Raw genomic sequence first — 19,795 nt, forward strand, 5'->3', positions numbered from 1 at the left:
CCTGGCAGAGCATCATCCAGAGAAGATAGCCCGCAACTGGTGGCTGGTCCATGCATCGCTGACTCAAGCAATCATTGCATTATGCAACAAAATGGGAGGGCGGGGGGGGGGGCTAGGGGCTGGCTTGCGGACATGGGGCTGGGGGGGGGGGGGGCTATGGGGGGGGCGGGGGGGACGGGTTCTCATGTGATTTTTTTCTGTTACAAATCTCAAATTGTGGAGCACAGAGGCAAATAAATAAATGATGGGTCTTTGTCCCAAACATTTTGTAGGGCACTGTATCACTGCAATTATATTTTGTTCAATTGTACATTGTTTGTGAACAGTCAATTTTATCTTTCAAATCTTGCCATGATTTGTTGTGTAGATTATATGACTAATTCTGCAGGAATTAATGGGGAATATTTTTTATTTGTTATGTTTTATAGTGCTTTAGCAGAAGAAGAAAAGACCTCTTTGCGTGCAGGGCTCATAGCAAATTTTAATGAACCCGTGAATCAGGTTGGTGGTGAAATGAATTCTAAGGTTTTTTTATTTGTTATAAGAATGATTTATTTTACCCTGTCCCATGAAAAATATCTATTTGGTCTTTATAAAAGGAAGTAAAATCGATTATTACACTGGTAATGGTTTTAAAGACAAAATAAATGCAAGGTGAATTTAAAAAGTATTGATAAGCCTTCTATTGATAGAAGTGCTTAAAGCATAGTATCGTGTTACAGAAGGGTAAATTAGATGATCGGGGTAAACAATAAGTACATTATTTGTGCCTCAGTGGCAATGTTGCAGATGTATGTTTGTGTTTCTATAGATGCTTTTGGATTTTTTATGTATAGATGAAAATGTGTGAATGCCTGTAATTTAGCCATTAGTTTCACGTTATAGTATAAAATGTTTTTCAGGGACATTTAAAACTACCCATTTCCCTCACCATCACATAGTCTGACTTTTCATCTGTCTTAACATCTACTGAAGCATAAAGACTGTGATTTGACTTGCAGATCTCTCCTTATAAACCGGAGATCAGCAAACAGCATGCTGTCTAGTGCTCAGCTCTGTGCTGACTGACCAATATTGCCTCATTTTGTGCCTTATGTTTATTATTGTCACGTGTACTGAGATTTAGTAAAAAAGCTATGTTTTTCATGCTATCCAATCAAAATCAGATGACACAATACATAAATACAATTAAGCCAAACTCAAATACAATAGGCAGAGCAAAGGGAAAAATACAGAGTGCAGAATATAGTTCTCAGCATTATAGCGCAACAGTTTCAGAGACAAAGTCAGCAGTCCACAATGAGGTCAAGGAGACTTCGACTGTATTCTGATTATGTTGGCCCGCGGTAGCATGGTGTTTGATAGAGTCATTGGTGGAGAGTCTGGTCTGTGTGATGGACTGGGCTAGATCACAACTCACTGTAATTTATTGTGGTCTTGAGGAGATCTATTCCCAAGCCAGATCTTCAAGATTCAAGAGAGTTTATTGTCATGTGTCCCAGATAGGACAATGAAATTCTTGCATTGCTTCAGCACAACAGAATATAGAAGGCATGAATACAGAACAGATCAGTGTGTCCATATACCATTATATAAATATATACACACATGAATAAATAAAACAGATAAAGTGCAAATAAACAGATAGTGGGCTATTCAAGTCAAGTTTATTTGTCACATAAACATACAAGATGTGCAGTGAAAAATGAAAAGTGGCAATGCTCGCGGACTTTGTGCAAAAAGAAAAAAACAAACAACCAAACAAACTACAAACAGAATGTAACAGAATCACATATTCTTTTTCATACTAAATATTGTGGGCGGAAGGAAAAAGAGCGAAAAAACAGCAATTTAAAAAAAAAAGCAGTAGAGTGGTACAGTAAAGTTAGTCCCTGGTGAGATAGGAGTTTATAGTCCTAATGGCCTCTGGGAAGAAACTCCTTCTCAACCCCTCCGTTCTCACAGCATGGCAACGGAGGCGTTTGCCTGATCGTAGCAGCTGGAACAGTCCGTTGCAGGGGTAGAAGGGGTCTCCCATGATTTTATTGGCTCTGGAGTTGCACCTCCTGATGTATAGTTCCTGCAGGGGGGGCGAGTGAAGATCCCATACTCTCTGCAGAGCCTTCTTCTCCTGGGCAGAGCAATTCCCAAACCAGATTATAATATTTCCAGACAAGATACTTTCCACAGCCGTGTTCAGAGTTTAGTTTGAGTTGAGTTTAATAGCCTGATGGCTGTGGGGAAGAAGCTGTTTCTGAACCTGGACGTTACAGTCTTCAGGATCTTGTAACTTCTACCAGAAGGTAGCGGGGAGATGAATGTGTGGCAAGGATGGTGTGGGTCCTTGATGATGTTGCCAGCCTTTTTGAGCCAGCGACTGCTATAAATCCCCTCGATGGTAGGGAGCCAATGATGGACTGGGCAGTGTTTACTACTTTTTGTAGTCTTTTCCGCTCCTGGGCGCTCGTTGCCGAACCAAGCCACGATGCAACCGGTCAGCATGCTCTCTACTGTGCACCTGTAGAAGTTAGAGAGAGTCCTCCTTGACAAACCGACTCTCCGTAATCTTCTTAGGACGTAGAGGCGCTGATGTGCTTTCTTAATAATTGCATCAGTGTTCTCGGACCAGGAGAGATCTTCAGAGATGTGCACGCCGAGGAATTTGAAGCTCTTGACCCTTTCCACCATCGACCATGATATAATTGGGGCTGTGGGTCCCCATCCTACCTCTTCCAAAGTCCACAATCAGTTCCTTGGTTTTGCTGGTGTTGAGGGCCAGGTTATTGTGCTGGCACCATTTGGTCAGTTGATTGATCTCACTTCTGTACTCTGACTCGTCCCCATCAATGATTCGTCCCACAGCAGTGGTGTCGTCAGCAAACTTGATGATGGAGTTTGCACTATGACCAGCTACGCAGTCATGAGTATAGAGTGAGTACAGCTGGGGGCTGAGCACGCAGCCTTGAGGTGCTCCCGTGCTGATTGTTATCGAGGCTGACACCTTTCCACCAATACGAACAGTCTGTGGTCTGTGAATGAGGAAGTCGAGGATCCAATTGCAGAGAATGCGCAGAGACCTTGTTCTGCGAGTCTGGTAACCAGCTTGGAGGGGATGATTGTATTAAATGCCGTGCTGTAATCAATGAATAACAGCCTGACATATGAGTTTTTGTTGCCCAAGTGGTCCACAGCGGAGTGGAGAGCCAGCGAGATCACATCTACCGTTGATCTGTTGTGGCGGTAAGCGAACTGCAGTGGGTCCAGGTTTTTGTCGAGGTAGGAGTTGATTTGCGCCATGATCGACCTCTCAAAGCACTTCATCACCACCGACGTTAGTGCCACTGGTCGATAGTCATTGAGGCACATCACCTTGCTCTTCTTGGGCACCGGTATAATTGATGCCCTTTTAAACAGGTGGGAACCTCAGACCTCAGAAGTGAGAGGTTGAAAATGTCCATAAAAACTCCAGCCAGTTGGTCCGCACAGGTTTTTAGAACACGACCGGGTATACCATCAGGTCCAGGCGCTTTTCGAGGGTTCACCCCTCTGAAGGATTTTCTGACGTTGGCCTCTGTGACTGTGACTGAAATACCATCACAGCGAATGTGGGCTCGAGAAGGCACATCAGTGTTCTCCCTATCAAAGCGTGTGTAAAACGCATTGAGCTTGAGTGGAAGAAGTTGTCCCTGACTCTGGTTGTATGTGCTTTCAAGCTTCTATATCTTCTACCCGATGCAAGCTGGGAAAAGAAGGAATAACTTGGGTTGGTGCCAAATTTCCTCCATACCCGGGGGAAGTAGAGGTTGGTGTGTCTTCTTGTCTGTTGCTTCAATATGGTCGTTTTGAAGCTCTCAACCATTTCTACCCTGCCATATTGTAATTGTTTCACCTCTATTATTTCTGTTTACAGATAGCAATCCAGATTGGAGTCCTGATTGCCAAAATTGCCAGATTGGATTGTCCTCGGAACTGGCCAGAACTAATTCCCACGCTGCTGGAGTCTGTTAGAGTACAGGATGACCTCCGTCAACACAGAGCATTGCTTGCTTTTTATCATGTCACCAAGACCCTGGCATCCAAAAAACTAGTAGCCGATAAGAAGCTGTTTCAAGAAGTAAGTGCTTTTTCATCTTTCATTGGAACCGATTTGTATTCATATTCTCTTCCTGGTAAAGAACATTTCTAACTAAAAGTACAGAGAGCATTGATTGGATGAAACAAAGGCAGTGTTGAGGAGATGGTTTATAGTGGTTCTGTATCTTTGATCTTTGTAGATTGTACTCAATGGAGTACATGGACTATCCCAGTTTTTTTTGTTTCTCTAACTTTTGAATGTCTGTTGCCATGTAAACAGTTCTTGTATATATTTTTGATTGAGAGTAAGAAATCTCAGCCTTCTAATTGTCTTGCTTACTCACAATCTCTTGATAGCCTTTGGTAACTTTGCTCTCATTCACTTCTTCAACTGAGTCATGCGACAAGACCTGGGCAGATATTAGAAACATAGAAAATAGGTGCAGGAGTAGGCCATTTGGCCCTTCGAGCCTGCACCGCCATTCAATATGATCATGGCTGATCATCCATTGTCTAGAAAGTACTGAGGATAGAATTTCTCTCTTTCCCAGGTCTGATGAAAAGTCCTGGAAAGTTAGCTGTTTCTGTTTCCATACATGTTGCTTCCCTACTGAATGGTTCCAGCGTTTTCTGTTTTTTTTTTTAATTTAATGTCGTTAAATGTGTGTATGTAGCAATGTCTGTTCTGTGCTGTGTTTCAGCAAAGTTGGCCCTGATAAAGTCAATAGAAACTAATTGGGTGGGAAAAGTGCAGATTTTGTTATGTATACACATTTAGTCAAAATTATTGAGGAGAAATTTTGTATAAATCTATTTGACCAAATTTTGACTAAATCTGCACCTGGGTCTCCATTTTATCCATGCGTCTGTGCCACCTCAGTGACATTAGATGTATCTGGGTAATGATGTACAGAAGTGTAGTGGATACAAAGCATTTCTGCCTGACAGTGGTTGTGTTAAGAGACCAATCAGATAACTCTTAGTGATGCGCTTTTTGGTACAGAATCACGATGATGCTGATAACTTTCCCAAGTATTCTTTACTCTGAAATATGTGACAGTGAAATTTTGGTGGTGCGGTTGAATGCCTTAAGATCTGTGAAACTAAACACCTCTGGTAACTGTTGTATTTTCCTTTTGCGTAATAAGGTGCAGAGTAAACTTGTAAGTGGTGAAAATCGGATTGTGGATCAGAGCATACCTTTAGTGCCCATCAGAATTCTGTTGGGCATGATGGCACAGAAGTATTTATCCTTGACAGAATGTAATATTATTACCCATCAGTTGTTAAAATTCATTTCTTTTTCTTGGTGAGTTTTAACAGCGATTCCTGTTGTCACAGCCTAAGATAGACACAAAAAGCTGGAAGATCTCAGTGGGTCAGACAGCATCTCTGGAGAAAAGGAATAGGTGACGTTTCGGGTCGAGACCCTTCTTCAGAATACTTCATTACTATAAATAGTCTATCAAATTTTTACAGCCAATTTCCACCATTGTTCTATGCCGTTGTGTGGCATTTACTTGGTAAATGTCTGAAAGCATCGCTCTGTTTGCAGAGTTGGCATGAGGTGCATCGGGTGAGGCTTGCAGCAGATGAGCGATGAGTTTAAGTGATCACATACAGTGTTCAGGCTTGGCCTCCTCGGCAGAAATTGATAAATAACTATGATATTTCAGCATAGCCAGCTGAAATTGCTAACCTGCTTTTAAAGCCCTTTGGAATGCATTTACACATAAAAAATCTTGCAATAGTTTCAGAAACTTATGAACAGCTATTCAAGCTTCTGAAAACTTGTGCTCCTTCACTCACAGTGAGTTCCAAAGTCACGGTTGTTGTTGCAGCACACATTTGCCCCTGGGGACGGGGCTTTATTTGGGTCGCCACCCCGTCCATCTGTGTTTGTTGCGGGCTTTCAGCAAATACTGTGCATGGGTCATTGTTATATTTTCTATGTCTAAACTCTGTTCTATTTGAGAAATATCGTAAAAGTTTAATCTGGAAAATTGAACCTAATCTTTTGCCCATTGTTTATTGCCTCCAAAAGGTGATGCTGCCTGAAACCATAACAACCTTAATGTCTAAGATGCTTCCATAAGTGTCTCAGAGAATCTTAGTTAGTGGAGATATGGCAATAAAATTTCAAGATAAAAAGTTGTATCTATTATGTAATAGTATCCACTATATTGCTGGTCTCATTCATTTTCCAAGTATAGAACATTCAAGCTAGCTTATGTTGCTAATTTATATTTTAATTGTTAAAATTTCTGTGAGCTGGTGACAGAGAGATGGACATTGAACCCAGGAGCAGAGACATAGAACCAGACTGCTCTATGCTGGGTTGCACGTGGTTCAATTTATTATGTAATCAGAAAATCTTGAAGAGTTAGCAGATGGTAAATCCTTGTGGAAAATTGTTGGGAAAAAGTAACTCTCAAGGCTGCACTGGGACAACTTTGTTAAGGAATGTCAAGTTGCAGCCAGGATGCTGTGGAGGTTCATTCTTTGCTATATCGGTTCTCAGCCGTGAAGAACAAGTGTTAAATACTGAATTGGTTACATGAAAACTACCCCTAACTGCACTCATTGCTAAATATGCGTGAGATAAACACATATGAGGTGTTTGCGCAGTAATCAACCAGACCCAGATATGTTTATAAACACTTTCACATACAATTCTGCTGCTGAAACCGTAACAACCTTTATGATTTAGATTAGAAAAAAATCGAAAGATTAATTTTCTCCATGTCTGGCTTTGGGGGCCATGCATTCCTTTTTCCATTTGTTTCCTTTCCTTGAGGCTAATTTCTGATGGAGATATTTTAGAAAAATCTTTCATACCCCATTAAGCGATGTTTCGTATCAGAGATAAATATGCTTGTGGGTCAGCAAAAACTTATTGGAATGCTGGTGGTAAGTAATTTATACCCTGACACATATAGAATGATCTGGAAGAGATTACAATAAAAAAGAGAACATATTGTGCGATTCACAACTTTGGAATTTTCCACACTTAATTTATTTACATGAAAGTGTAGCAGCTAATTTATATATCTTTTGTATCTCATCATTTACTGCCATGCAATTGATCACATAGATGAGTGGATAGTGCCATGGTTTAACGTCATATTTGGAACATATTATTTTGACAATGTGGTCCTCCTTCAGTGTAGCATTGTGTCCAACCATGTTGAAATCCTGCACTGGCAGCTTTTCTGATACTGAGGGATACGGAGTTGGATAATCAGCCATGATCATATTGAATGGCGGTGCAGGCTCGAAGGGCCGAATGGCCTACTCCTGCACCTAATTTCTCTGTTTCTATGTTTCTATGTTTCTCAGGCTTCTAAATACTGTTGTCTGTGGCCTCAAAGGTAAGAGCAAGGCTGCTGGATCATGCTGAACTTTGAAAAATCATTACATAATTTTTATTTCTGTAGAGAGATACTTTCCTTCATAGTAGTTTATTAGTATTGCAAATGCAGTTTATTACTAAAAAATGGCACCAGATGTGATTCTCTTGCAGATGTGAGGTTGTTTTCAGATTGTGCTTATATTAAAATAAAACAATGCACAGCAATGTTTTGAGGAGAAGGCCAAGTTTACAACCCCATTCTTTTTTGAGCATGTCCCAAATAACCTTGCTCTCCAACATAGTACTCATCTGCTGAGTGGCTTCCGTTCCCTACGCACAATTTACAGAGACCAATTAACATGACAACCCGCAACCCCCTTGTCCTCACCTTCCACCCCATCAGCCGTCGCATACACATATTATCCTCCGACATTTTCACCACTTCTAACGGGATTCCACTACTGGCCACATCTTCCCATCTCCTCCCCTTTCTGCTTTCCACAGAGACCGTTCCCTCTGCAACTCCCCGGTCAATTCGTCCCTTCCCACCCAAACCACCCGCTCTCCGGGTACTTTTCCCTGCAACCGCAGGAAATGCAATACCTGTCCTTTACATACCCCCCCCCCCCCCCCACCCCCCTTGACTACATCCAAGGACCAAATCAGTCTTTCCAGGTGAGGCAGAGGTTCACCTGCACCTCCTTCAACCTCATCTGCATCTGCTGTTCCAGGTGTCAACTTCTCTACATCAGCGAGACCAAGCGCAGGCTTGGCGATCACTTCACTGAACACCTCCGCTCAGTCTGTCTTAACCAACCTCAGCACTTCAACTTCCCTTCCCATTCCCACTCTGACATTTCTGTCCTGGGACTCCTCCATTGCCAGAGTGGGGCCCAGCGCCAATTGGAGGAACACCAGCTCATATTTTGCTTGGGTAGTTTACACCCCGGCATTATGAACATTGACTTCTCTAATTTTAGATAGCCCTTGCTTTCTCCCTCCTTCCCCTCCACCTTCCTAGTTCTCCCACGTCCTGCTGTCTCCGCCTACTTCCTTTCTTCCCCTCCGACATCAGTCTGAAGAAGGGTCTCGACCCGAAACGTGGCCAATTCCTTCTCTCCACAGATGCTGCCTCAGCTGCTGAGGAGCGCCGCATCACGGGAGGGGTGTTACATCAAGTTGGCCTTATTTAATTCCAATTGTCATTTAAACCTGAACAATTCACCTTTGTCTGTTTTGTAAACCCGTCTGCTCTACTACCCAATCTAGCCACTTGTTCCAAATATTTATCACATTTTCATCAGGATCACCGTAATGAAATAATTGTAAATAAATTGTAAAATGTAACTCTTGATCACTATTCGGTTTGTGGCTAACTGAAAGAGTTCTATTTGATAAGAAAACATGGTTTGAGATAAAGAAATATAACAATGACAGAAATTGTGAGTGTGAGAGGCACCTGGATTGGAATTTGCTTAATTTATATATTTTTTTGCACTATTTGTTCTTGTACTACTTTAAATTAATTTTGCCTGCTTTCATCAGGATTCGAATTTCTGATGATGCACTCGGTTTGGGCACATCTTTTCAAATTTGTAATCTTTTTCAACTTGGTAATGACTAAAATGGAAATTGTGGGTGAAGAAAGAATAATGAGAATTAATGACTAGATAACAACTTTTCATCCGTCCATGACGTAGGATGCACACTAAATGCAATTGTGATATGGACCCCTGCAATTAATGTGACAAGTAAACCTTTGTAGTTTAGTTTATTTTTATGGTTATTTTCTTATTGCCTCCATTTGCATGATGAGAAATCACAAACTAAAGAGATTTATTATATTTATTACAGTTGGCATCTGGAATCTACAGCTTTGTTTGTTCTCTGTGGAATCATCATGCTGACAGTTTTTTACAGCAGATCTGTATTGGAGAAACTGCTGCCATCAATTCCTTAGAAAGAACTTTGCTTTCATTGAAAGGTATTTTTTTGTTATTACTAAACTTGAAGCAGATTTTTGCTTCTATTTATAACTGTGGTAAGAGTTTAATTTTAATTATAGCAATTTGTTTTATTTTAAGATTTTGCAATGAGACTTTCTTTGCACTGTCTACTCGGGCTGTCATGCACCTCAGAGCTATTAATACATTGTACAAATTAGTTAATTTCTGTAACAGGGAAAATGTAGTCCAAAGTTTTTGACAGTTTCATTTTCAGGGAATGTAACATTAATTCCCCTAATGCAAAGAGTATACAAATACGTTTTTTGTATGTATTGAAAAGATGTTTATACCATTTGTCCTTTGAATTTCTAATGCTGGATAAACAAGTTAATTGAGTTTTGAGATTAGTTTACGCACCTTTCATAGGGAGAACACTGATGTGCCTTCCCGAGCCCCCATTCGCCGTGACGGTATTTCAGTCACAGTCACAGAGGCCGACATCAGAAGATCCTTCATGGGGGTGAACCCTCGGAAAGCGCCTGGACCTGATGGCATACCCGGTCGTGTTCTAAAAATCTGTGCGGACCCACTGGCTGGAGTTTTTACGGACATTTTCAACCTCTCATTTCTGAGGTTCCCATCTGCTTCAACAATACCGGTGCCCAAGAAGAGCAAGGTGACATGCCTCAATGACTATCCACTAGTGGCACTAACGTCTGTGGTGATGAAGTGCTTTGAGAGGTTGATTATGGCGCATATCAACTCCTACCTCGACAAGACTCACTGCAGTTCGCTTACCACCATAACAGATCAACGGTGGATGCGATCTCACTGGCTCGCCACTCTGCTCTGGACCACTTGAACAATAAAAACTCATATGTCAGGCTGTTATTCATTGACTACAGCTCAGCATTTAATACAATCATCCCCTCTAAGCTGGTTACCAAGCTCTCAGAACTGGGTCTCTGCGCATCCCTCTGTAATTGGATCCTCGACTTCCTCATTCACAGACCACAGTCTGTCCGTATTGGTGGAAATGTGTCATCCTCGATAATAATCAGCACGGGAGCATCTCAACGCTGCTTGCTCAGCCCTCTGCTTTACTCACTCTATAATCATGACTGCGTAGCCGGACATAATGCGAACTATGGCAGTATGGCAATCACTTCTTTCCAATTCTTCATCAATATGCTCCTTGAGGTGCATTCTCCATAGTGTTAGACAGAGAATCAAGTGAAATACTTTATAAACACTGAATAGCCTGAATATTTGCCTCTCTTGTTCATGTGATGTTTATGTTAAAATGTATTTTGTGTTTCTGTTGCTTTTTATTGGTGTGGCAAATCAAATTCCTCGTATGTTGCAAAACATACTTGGCTAATAAATTATGATTATGATTACGATTTGCCCCAATAAATCCATTCTTCTATTTCTTTTTCCCCTTGATAACCAAATTTTGTACGGTATGATTTGAAGTAAAAATCCATATCTTGCATTATCCTAGGATATCCCTGAACCGTTTGATGATGAAGATAGTTTAGTTTATTATTGTCATGTATACCGTGAAAAGCTTTTTGTTGTTACGTGCTATCCAGTTTATGAAAAGATTATACATGATTACAATCAGCTATGCACAGTGTACAGATACTGGATGAAGGGTATAATATTTAATGCAAGAAGAAGTCTAGTAAATTCTGATTAAAGATGGCTTGAAGGTCTCCAATAAGTAGATGGGAGGGCAGGACGGTACCCGGACGTGGTGTCGAAGGACGAGAAGCCGAAGCAAAGAAGTGGAAGCTAAATAAGTGAACGGAAACAAAGCCGAAAAGCGAACTAACCGAAAGCGTACGAAGCTGAAAAGCGAACTAACCGAAAGGGCGGGACACCTAAAAGCAAGCTCACCGAAAGGCCGCCACGCCGAAACGCCAACTAACTGAAAGGCGGCGTTGCCTAGAAGCCAACTCACCGAAAGGCCGCTGTGCCGAAAAGCCAATGACGTCGGCGGGGCTTGTCAGCGATTAATCCAGACTCCCGCGTCCATCACATCATTGGCCGGGGGAGACGGGAGGGTGGGGTCCTTTTCCCAAACAAGATTGCTCTGGGCTGGAGGGTGACTGGGCACTCGAAACCTGAGCACCAAGTTGTAAGCGGCCAAAAGAGTGCATCCCTCGGGGCAGCCCCCACTCTCCCATGGCCACGGCCATCCCCGCCTCGTCTCCCCCGTACGGTCACACTGTGACGGGCTGTGGGTTGGCAGCACACACACACGGGACCGAGTGGAGCAGAGTTGGGAACAGTCTGGTACCTCTGCCTACCCAGAGTCACTGACCGCGATGCACTGTCGCCGGAACCCGCCCCCACACCAGGGTGATTCACCCCCCCCCCCCCCCCCCCCGTCAACCGCGGGGACAAACGGCTCGGGGCATTGGCAGTCATAGTAAATCGCTTTCAAAACATGGGGGGGGAGGAAGGGACACAAATTCCCTGGCGGGCCGATGACAAGTGTGCATGACAACGAACAATTTTATTTCCTCCCACTCCCACCCCCCCTCCCCCTTGACCACAAGAAGCACATGTTATTGATTGTTTAAACACAGTAATACCGTCTGGTTGCCTGCGTAACGCACACAAGCTCCCACGCACAAAACACCAGATGATCTGTAATCTGCTTTAGCCGAAGATGGACACAAAAGCTGGAATAACTCAGCGAACCAGGCAGCATCTCTGGAGAGAAGTAATGGGTGGCGTTTCCGGTCGAGACCCTTCAGATTCAGTCTTCAGGTCTGAAGAATGGTCTCTTTGATAGAAACCTGACAGGCAACCATTTCACGGAGGATGGTGGCTATATGGAACGAGCTGCCAGAGGTGGTTGTTGAGGCAGGTACTATAATGATATTTGGGCAGATACGGGGATAGGAAAGGTTTAGAGTGATATGAACCAAACAGGAAGGTGGGACTCGCATAGATGGGGCATCTTGGTTCATAATGGACAAGTTGGGCCGAATAATCTGTTTCTCTGCCGTACAACTATATGACTGGCAGATTGGCCATGAATTGAATGGTTGGGCAGATGTGTGGAGCTGTGTTGCTTACCCATGCTCCTATTTTCTTGTGTTCTCATCCAACATGTTACCAACGTTTCTATGTCTCACTTTATGTATTTCTTTCCCTACAGTTCTTCGCAAGCTCACTGCGCATGGCTTTGTGGAACCGCACAAGAATTTAGAACTAATGGTATGTAATTTTCACATGGATTTGTTTATTCAGAGAAATTTATTAAGGCACAGTCTGCTCTTCAAAACGGATATCAAATGATCAACCAAGTTAATCTAGTTATATTATTAATATCACAGACCTGCATTTATGTATCTCTTTAGGCATAAGCTTAGGGGCGACCGCGCCTTTGCGGTTGCAGCTCCTAGACTGTGGAACAGCATCCCCCTTCCCATCAGAACTGCCCCCTCCATCGACTCCTTTAAGTCAAGACTAAAAACGTATCTATATTCCCAAGCTTTTCCTGACGTCCACTGAGCGAGGGTTATATGTATATATGTATGTAGTTTGTTTGTTTATTCTAGTCTTATAACAAATGTAAAGCACTTTGGCCAACAAGAGTAAATGTGCTATATAAATAAATGTGAATTGACTACAAAGATGAATCATCTATATTCCCAAGCTTTTCCTGACGTCCACTGAGCGAGGGTTATATGTATATATGTATGTAGTTTGTTTGTTTATTCTAGTCTTATAACAAATGTAATGCACTTTGGCCAACGAGAGTTGTTTTTTAAATGTGCTATATAAATAAATGTGAATTGACTTGACTCTTTATTGGAAAGGGAAAAGTTCTTGTTACAAAGATGAATACATCTACACTTGCCAGTATTAATTTCTGGTGTTTTCTCTGCCCCTCATAATTCTATAGGAATTTCTGAACACGGTTTTCGAGAGGTTAAAACAATTCCTGGAATGCCGTAAGTATGTTTATGCTAGAATATAGTCAACTTGTGGCATGTTATGGGGAATTGGGTGTTTGGGAATTGGAATTTAAGCTGAGAAGGGACAATTTTAAAGGGGACCTGAGGGTCATGCTTTTTCACAAAGGGTGGTAGGTGTATGGAGCTTCCCAAGGAAGTGATAGAGGCAGTACAGTCACAATATTTTAAAATACACTTCCCAAGGAAGTGATGGGTACATGGATCAGAAAGGTTCAAAGGAATATGGGCCAATGACAGGAAAATGGGGACACCTTGCTCAGCATGGACTTGGTGAGCCAAAGGGGCGATTCACATCCTTGCAGTATGACAGTGACATGTGTAATATTTGGAGAATTTTACATTAATTGCTACATGATAGAAGCAGTAAATGTGAACAGAAATTTGATAAATTAATTTAATCATGATTTGTTAACTGTTAAGGCACTCTCTAACAAAATGTAAACAAAATAGACGACAGATGTTAACTCTTTAAGTTAACTGTAACGATTGTCAATTTGTGTCTTTATTGTGTGGGGAAGTGAGGAAAAGATATCAGCCTTCTCCTTTGGAATTTGTGTCTACCAATTTGAAATAATTCGATTTGTAACACACACCTTGTTAAAGTAAGATGTTTCCTCCCACTGATGTTTTCTGCCTAGAGGCATAAAAATCTGGGAAATAGCCTAGAATATGAGAAAATGTGAAACTGGCCATTTTAGCAGGAAAGTGAAAGTGTTACCTAACTAACAAGTTGCAGAGAGGTAATGCATGATTTAAAAATGTCTGGTGTGCAGGTATAGTCAGGAATTAGGAAAGCTAGCAATGCTTTCACCATATAGAAACTTAATAGGAATAGGCCATTTGGCTCTTCGAGCCAGCTCTGCTATTCAATATGATCATGGCTGATCTTCCAAAATCAGTACCCCGTTCCTGCTTTCTCCCCATATCTCTTGATTCCGTTAGCCCCAAGAGCTATATCTCACTTGAAAACCAGCCAGTGAATTGGCCTCCACTGCCTCCTGTGGAAGAGAATTTCACAGATTCACAACTCTGCAACTCTCCAAATGCAGGGGAAGCAATGCTTCACCTGAGTAGTGCATTATCATACCACATAGCGTGATCTTCAGTCATTTTGATTTTTCTTGGCACTGGATTAAGACATTGCTTCATAATATGAAGTTTTGGACGACTTCCCAGCAGACCTGCTGTAATAGCTTCGAAGCTCATTCGCTTTGACATAACTTCACCACCCTCGGTGAGACATGACAGGTTAAGGATGGATAGATCAAGAACTAAGTGATGAGTACTAATTCTTCTGCAGGGCCAATCCAGAAGAGGGATTCAGTCCTCATACAGTGAGCTTCACCATCGAGAAAGAGAATCACCAAAAGCATTGCTAAAAGAAGATCAGTGTTAAATCTCCCAGGGACCACACAAAGAAAGCACTTTGCAAGAAGTACCTCATAAATAACCAGTTGATTCCTAGTGTGCAGGAGTTGTAGAGTGTCCCCAAAATGAAAGGCTGTCCAAAGTCTACCAATCGGTGGAGACTCTTGGCTTTTTGAACAAGATTATACGGGACTGGTTTGCTGAGAATGACCAAGAGCTAATTAACGGCAAATGTATTGGTTGCTTCACATATCACCTCCTGCCTTAAGGATCTGGACCCACTGCAATCTATCTACCACCATAACAGTTTGCCTACCGCCACAACAGATTAACAGGGGATGCAATTGTAGATCAATCACTATTGCTGATCTGATCCATGTCTGGTTTTGCTATTGCCAACCCGATCGACGATCCATGCCGGGTTTTCACTATGCCATCTGGTGGTACGCATTTAGCTAGAGGCAGTCTAATTTACGATGCTGTATCTTGTGGATTCCAATGCCATGGTCTCTGCATGTATTCTTAATAAGATACTTTATAAGAAATAAAACCTGTTTGGATACTTTGGTGGCTCGCAAGGCAGAGGATGCCACTCTGCAGACGCTCCCCTCGATCATCAATCACGGATGGCTGAGCAAGCAGCACATGCTTCTGCCTGCTGTTCAGGCTTACTTTCCCGTCAGAGACAAACTTGTTATTGATGGTGGAGTCATCAAGAAAGGCCACAAGGCAGTGATTCCGGCATCGCTCCAGCAGGGATACTTTGACGCTGCACACAGAGGGCATCCCGGTTCCAAGGCAACCATGCAACGAGCAAAGAGCATGTTTTTCTGGCCTGCTATGTTGGATAATCTTGTTCATAAAGTCCTGTGTGGTGTGCAACAGTGTGACACCACACCAGCAAAAAGAACCACTTTTGCTGCACCCTGTCCCAGACCTGCCTTGGTCCCTAGTGACAAGTGGCATTTCTGACTGGCATGCATATCAATACCTGGTCTTGGTACGAAATTGATTTGCTTCGCTCTACCTCTGCAGCGGCAGTCATACAGAAACTAAGAAGACATTTCTCGGTTCATGGGACGCCTCAAACCCTCATGCCCGACAATGCTGGACTGTTCCTGAGCCATGTTTTAAAGACTTTGCAAAACTATGGGACTAAGCATTTCACCAGTAGTCCAGAATATCCTCAGTCAAATGGACTGGCAGAATGCCCTGTCTGCAGTGCAAAACAGGTCCTAGAGATGTGAAGCAGAGCCGAGGTCTGACATATTCCTGGATCTCCTCAATCTCCACAATATTCCACCCAATTCCACGCTCGATTCTCCGGCTTAATGGCTCATGTCCAGACAGACCCGCACCACTCTTCCCATCTCAAAGTAATTACTTCAACTCCAGGTCTATGAGCCTCAGGTAGTTCAGGCACAGCTGCAGCATAAAAGGCTGACTAAAAAGGCGTGCTACGGTCGATCCAGTCATCCAGTCACACCATTGGCAGAGGGACCGACTGTCCGGCTGCAGACCCAGAAGGGGTATGATCTCATGGGCACAGTCAAGGAGATATGCCCAGAGCCAAGATCCTATTTGGTTCAGTCAGAAGGAGTCTTTACAGACGGAACCGGACATATCCTAGCAGTGAATGAACCGGTGCCATCGCAGCAAGTCCTAGACGATTTTACAGAAGACCCAGATGACGTGTTGTGGACAGAAGATGGAAATGCTTGTTTAAACGATGGACATGTAACAGCAGACCGTGAGCAGTTCTGTGATCAGCAGTGTGTTTCAATGCCATTGGGGCCGGTGCTGATGGTGCAATCTCCTGTCAGGCCTGTCGAGAAATCGCCCGCGAACCTGTGCCGGTGAAGCCATCGCCGGTGAAGAAACTCCCTGCGAAGGTTATACCGGTGGTTGCATCAACTGTAAAGAGTACCACTGGGGGGCCGTACCGAACACGTGCGAGACGGGTCGGCGGGCCGAATCCCAGATACAAGGAATATTTCTAGATGCAATCTTTGGACTCCAACTGCCATTACTTTCTCGTATTTTACATTGCATTCTCCGCCGCTTCACTGTAGTTTGTAGTTAATTTTTACATCTATGTGTATAATGTTTTTGCATGCTAAGTATTTAGCTTATGGGGCAAAAGCTTAAATAGGATGTAGATCAATCAGTATTGCTGATATGTTCCATGTCTGGTTTTGCTATTGCCAACCCGATCCATGATCCATGCCGGGTTTTCACTATGCCATCTGGGGGTACGCAATTAGCTAGAGGCAGTCTAATTTACGATGCTGTACCTTGTGGATGCCAATGCCATGGTCTCTGCATGTATTCTTAGTAAAATACTTTATAAGAAGTTAAACAACTGAGTGTCATTAAAAGTTCTTTACAGCAATGTTGCTGTCTCACCACTGTCTGCTGCACCACTTGGATAATAAGAAGACATACGTCACGTTGCTGTTCATTGACTGCAGCTCTCTTCAACACCATCATCCCCATCAAACTTATTATCCAACTCGGGGAACTGAGTCTCTGCTCATCCCTATGGAATTGGATCCTCGACTTTCTCATTGGCAGACTACTATCTGTACGATTTAGCGATAAAGCGTCCTCCTCAATATTCATCAACACAGGAGCACATCAAGGCTGCGTGCTCAGTCGCTTATTCTAAAGACTCCATACCCCTGACCGTGTAGCCAGATACATCACCAACACCATCTTGAATTTCACGGATGATACCACTGTTGTTGGACGAATAACGGATTATGATGAGTTGGAGTACAGGAAATAAATTAAAAATTTGAATAAAAATCTGTCAGAACACAATCTTGCTCTCAAGATGAAGGAGCTAATTGATGCCTCACTGTCACTTGAGCTATCCCTTGGCTAATTTGTTTCGAATCTTAGTGGCAAAGGCGTCTGTAAGTTCATGAGGTGTAGACTTTTTTAAAAGGATTGTTGTGAGTTGTCAGTTATAATCTAGTGTGATTTTCTGTTTTGAGAAATGAAAAGAAGCTTTGATATTATAATATCAGAGAATTCAATATACATTGCAAATCTATTGTGTGGATTTCCTTTAAATTTGTTTAATTATGATTAATGCTATTTTGAATACCCTGTATTATTTTGCCCTTTTTGCAGGTCGGCAAATCAATGCAGAGAGCTCTTGCAATGAAAAGCTGGAGAAGACTATTATCCTGTTCACTAAAGTGGTAAGGACTTAATTTTATTTTGTAACTCAAATAGGTCTGATGCATCCACTAGCAGTTATACTTGGAAGCAACAGAAAGTAGATTAAAGGGCACCGCTAAATGCTGGAAACATTCTGCATTTCAAGGCAGAGTCGTGGAAAGGAAAACAAAGTTAATATTTCAGGCTGAAGGTTATGAACATGAGATGTTGATTATTACAGTAATAGAGTCATACCGTTTTGTTTAAGAAGGAACTGCAGATGCTGGAAAATCGAAGGTACACAAAAATGCTGGAGAAACTCAGCGGGTGCAGCAGCATCTATGGAGCGAAGGAAATGGGCAATGTTTTGGGCTGAAACCCTTCTTCAGACAAAGGGCTTCGGCCCTATACGTTGCCTATTTCCTTCGCTCCATAGATGCTGCTGCACCCGCTGAGTTTCTCCAGCATTTTTGTGTACCTATAGTGTGGTATTATGCAATATAGTGTAAGGCTGAAAAGAGGGGCACTAGGACCCTGTGTGCCAGAAGCCAGGCTCCAGTAACCGGATGTGACTGGAACCCAGGGTGTGGGCAGTTAGGGAGTTGCCTGGGTTTACACACGAGGCTGTTGCTGTTGCTGCTGTTGTACAGATTAAAGATATACTCTGTTTACGTCGTGGTACGAGCCTTATTACAAGCATAACTCGACAATAGAGTCATACAGCATGGAAAAGGGCACTTTGGCCCAGCTTGTCCTTGATAAAGTCCCAGCCTTCCCAATCTCTCCCTATAACTTAGACCCTTGTGTTCTGGCAAAATTATTGTAACTGCACTCTTTTCAGCTTAATGATTGTTTATTCCCCAATAGCATGGAATCAAAACTTGACACTGGATACTCCAAATGCAGCCTTACCAACGTCCAGCTACAACATAATGTTCCAACATGTACTTAATGCCCTGACCGATGAAGAGCATTAAGTACAGTCAGGAGATGCCTTCTGACTGCTCTGTCCACCTGTATCACCATTTTTGGTGAACTTTGCACTGTTCTTCAGGGCCCTACCATTCATTGTGGAAGTCTGTCCATGCTTTGACTTCCCAAAATGCAACACTTTGCACTTATCTGCATTTGAACACCATTTGCCATTTCTCGGCCCACTTACCCAGCTGATCACGGTCCTAATATGATTTTTGGTAACCTCCTTTGCTGTCTCCTATTGTGGTGTTGTCTGAAAAATGAATAACGGTGCCTTCTACCATATCTAAATCGATAAAAGAATGAGGAATAACAGTGGTGATCTCTTTAACACACCACCAGTCACTGCCGTTTAAGCTATGGAAAAATAAATCAACACAATTTTTCTTTCCAATTTTTGCTTCTTGACAAATGCAAATAATGTAGCTTTAAGTTATAGAAAATCACGATACAGCCTGTTTTCGAAGAGCAACCCCCCCCCTAATTTGGTGGTGGTTGTACATGAATATAATTAAATATTAAATTGAATATTATTATCATGTCATTGAGTTGTGAGATTTTTTTTAAGGATTAACACAGAGATCAAGACCGACACTTACTGAATGTGTTTTTGTAATAGTAATATTGGGCACACTGGCATAATGATGAATTTATCAGACTTGTAATGCAGAAACCTGAACAAACAATCTGGAGATGATTTCAGATTTCACTGCAGCAGCCAAGAAATTGAAATGTTGGTTATCTAAACTATGAAAAATCAAGAAAAGCAGAATGTCAAGACTCTAAGCGATAGACATTCTAAACCCTTTAGGGAAGGATGTATGTTGCAGTTGCCTCTGTGTGATTCCAGACACTGTAAGTGGAATCATGGTTGATACTTAACTATTTGAAGTGACCTCGTAAACCACAAAGCT

The 19,795-nt window shown here is 42.3% G+C and overlaps 1 protein-coding gene across 2 annotated transcripts in view; it reads left to right on the forward strand.

Annotated features, from left to right (window-relative positions):
• The window catches only part of ipo11 (importin 11), a 333,610-nt gene that overhangs the window by 52,129 nt on the left and 261,686 nt on the right, over nucleotides 1-19,795 (forward strand). For both annotated transcript variants that reach the window (XM_055634916.1, XM_055634917.1), the window contains exons 5-10: nucleotides 429-501; nucleotides 3,911-4,114; nucleotides 9,281-9,410; nucleotides 12,548-12,606; nucleotides 13,298-13,346; nucleotides 17,877-17,947. In XM_055634916.1, the coding sequence (XP_055490891.1) occupies nucleotides 429-501; nucleotides 3,911-4,114; nucleotides 9,281-9,410; nucleotides 12,548-12,606; nucleotides 13,298-13,346; nucleotides 17,877-17,947 (586 nt within the window). The remainder of the gene's footprint in view (nucleotides 1-428; nucleotides 502-3,910; nucleotides 4,115-9,280; nucleotides 9,411-12,547; nucleotides 12,607-13,297; nucleotides 13,347-17,876; nucleotides 17,948-19,795) is intronic.

Source organism: Leucoraja erinacea, chromosome 1, assembly GCF_028641065.1.
Source record: "Leucoraja erinacea ecotype New England chromosome 1, Leri_hhj_1, whole genome shotgun sequence".
Lineage (NCBI taxonomy): Eukaryota > Metazoa > Chordata > Chondrichthyes > Rajiformes > Rajidae > Leucoraja > Leucoraja erinaceus.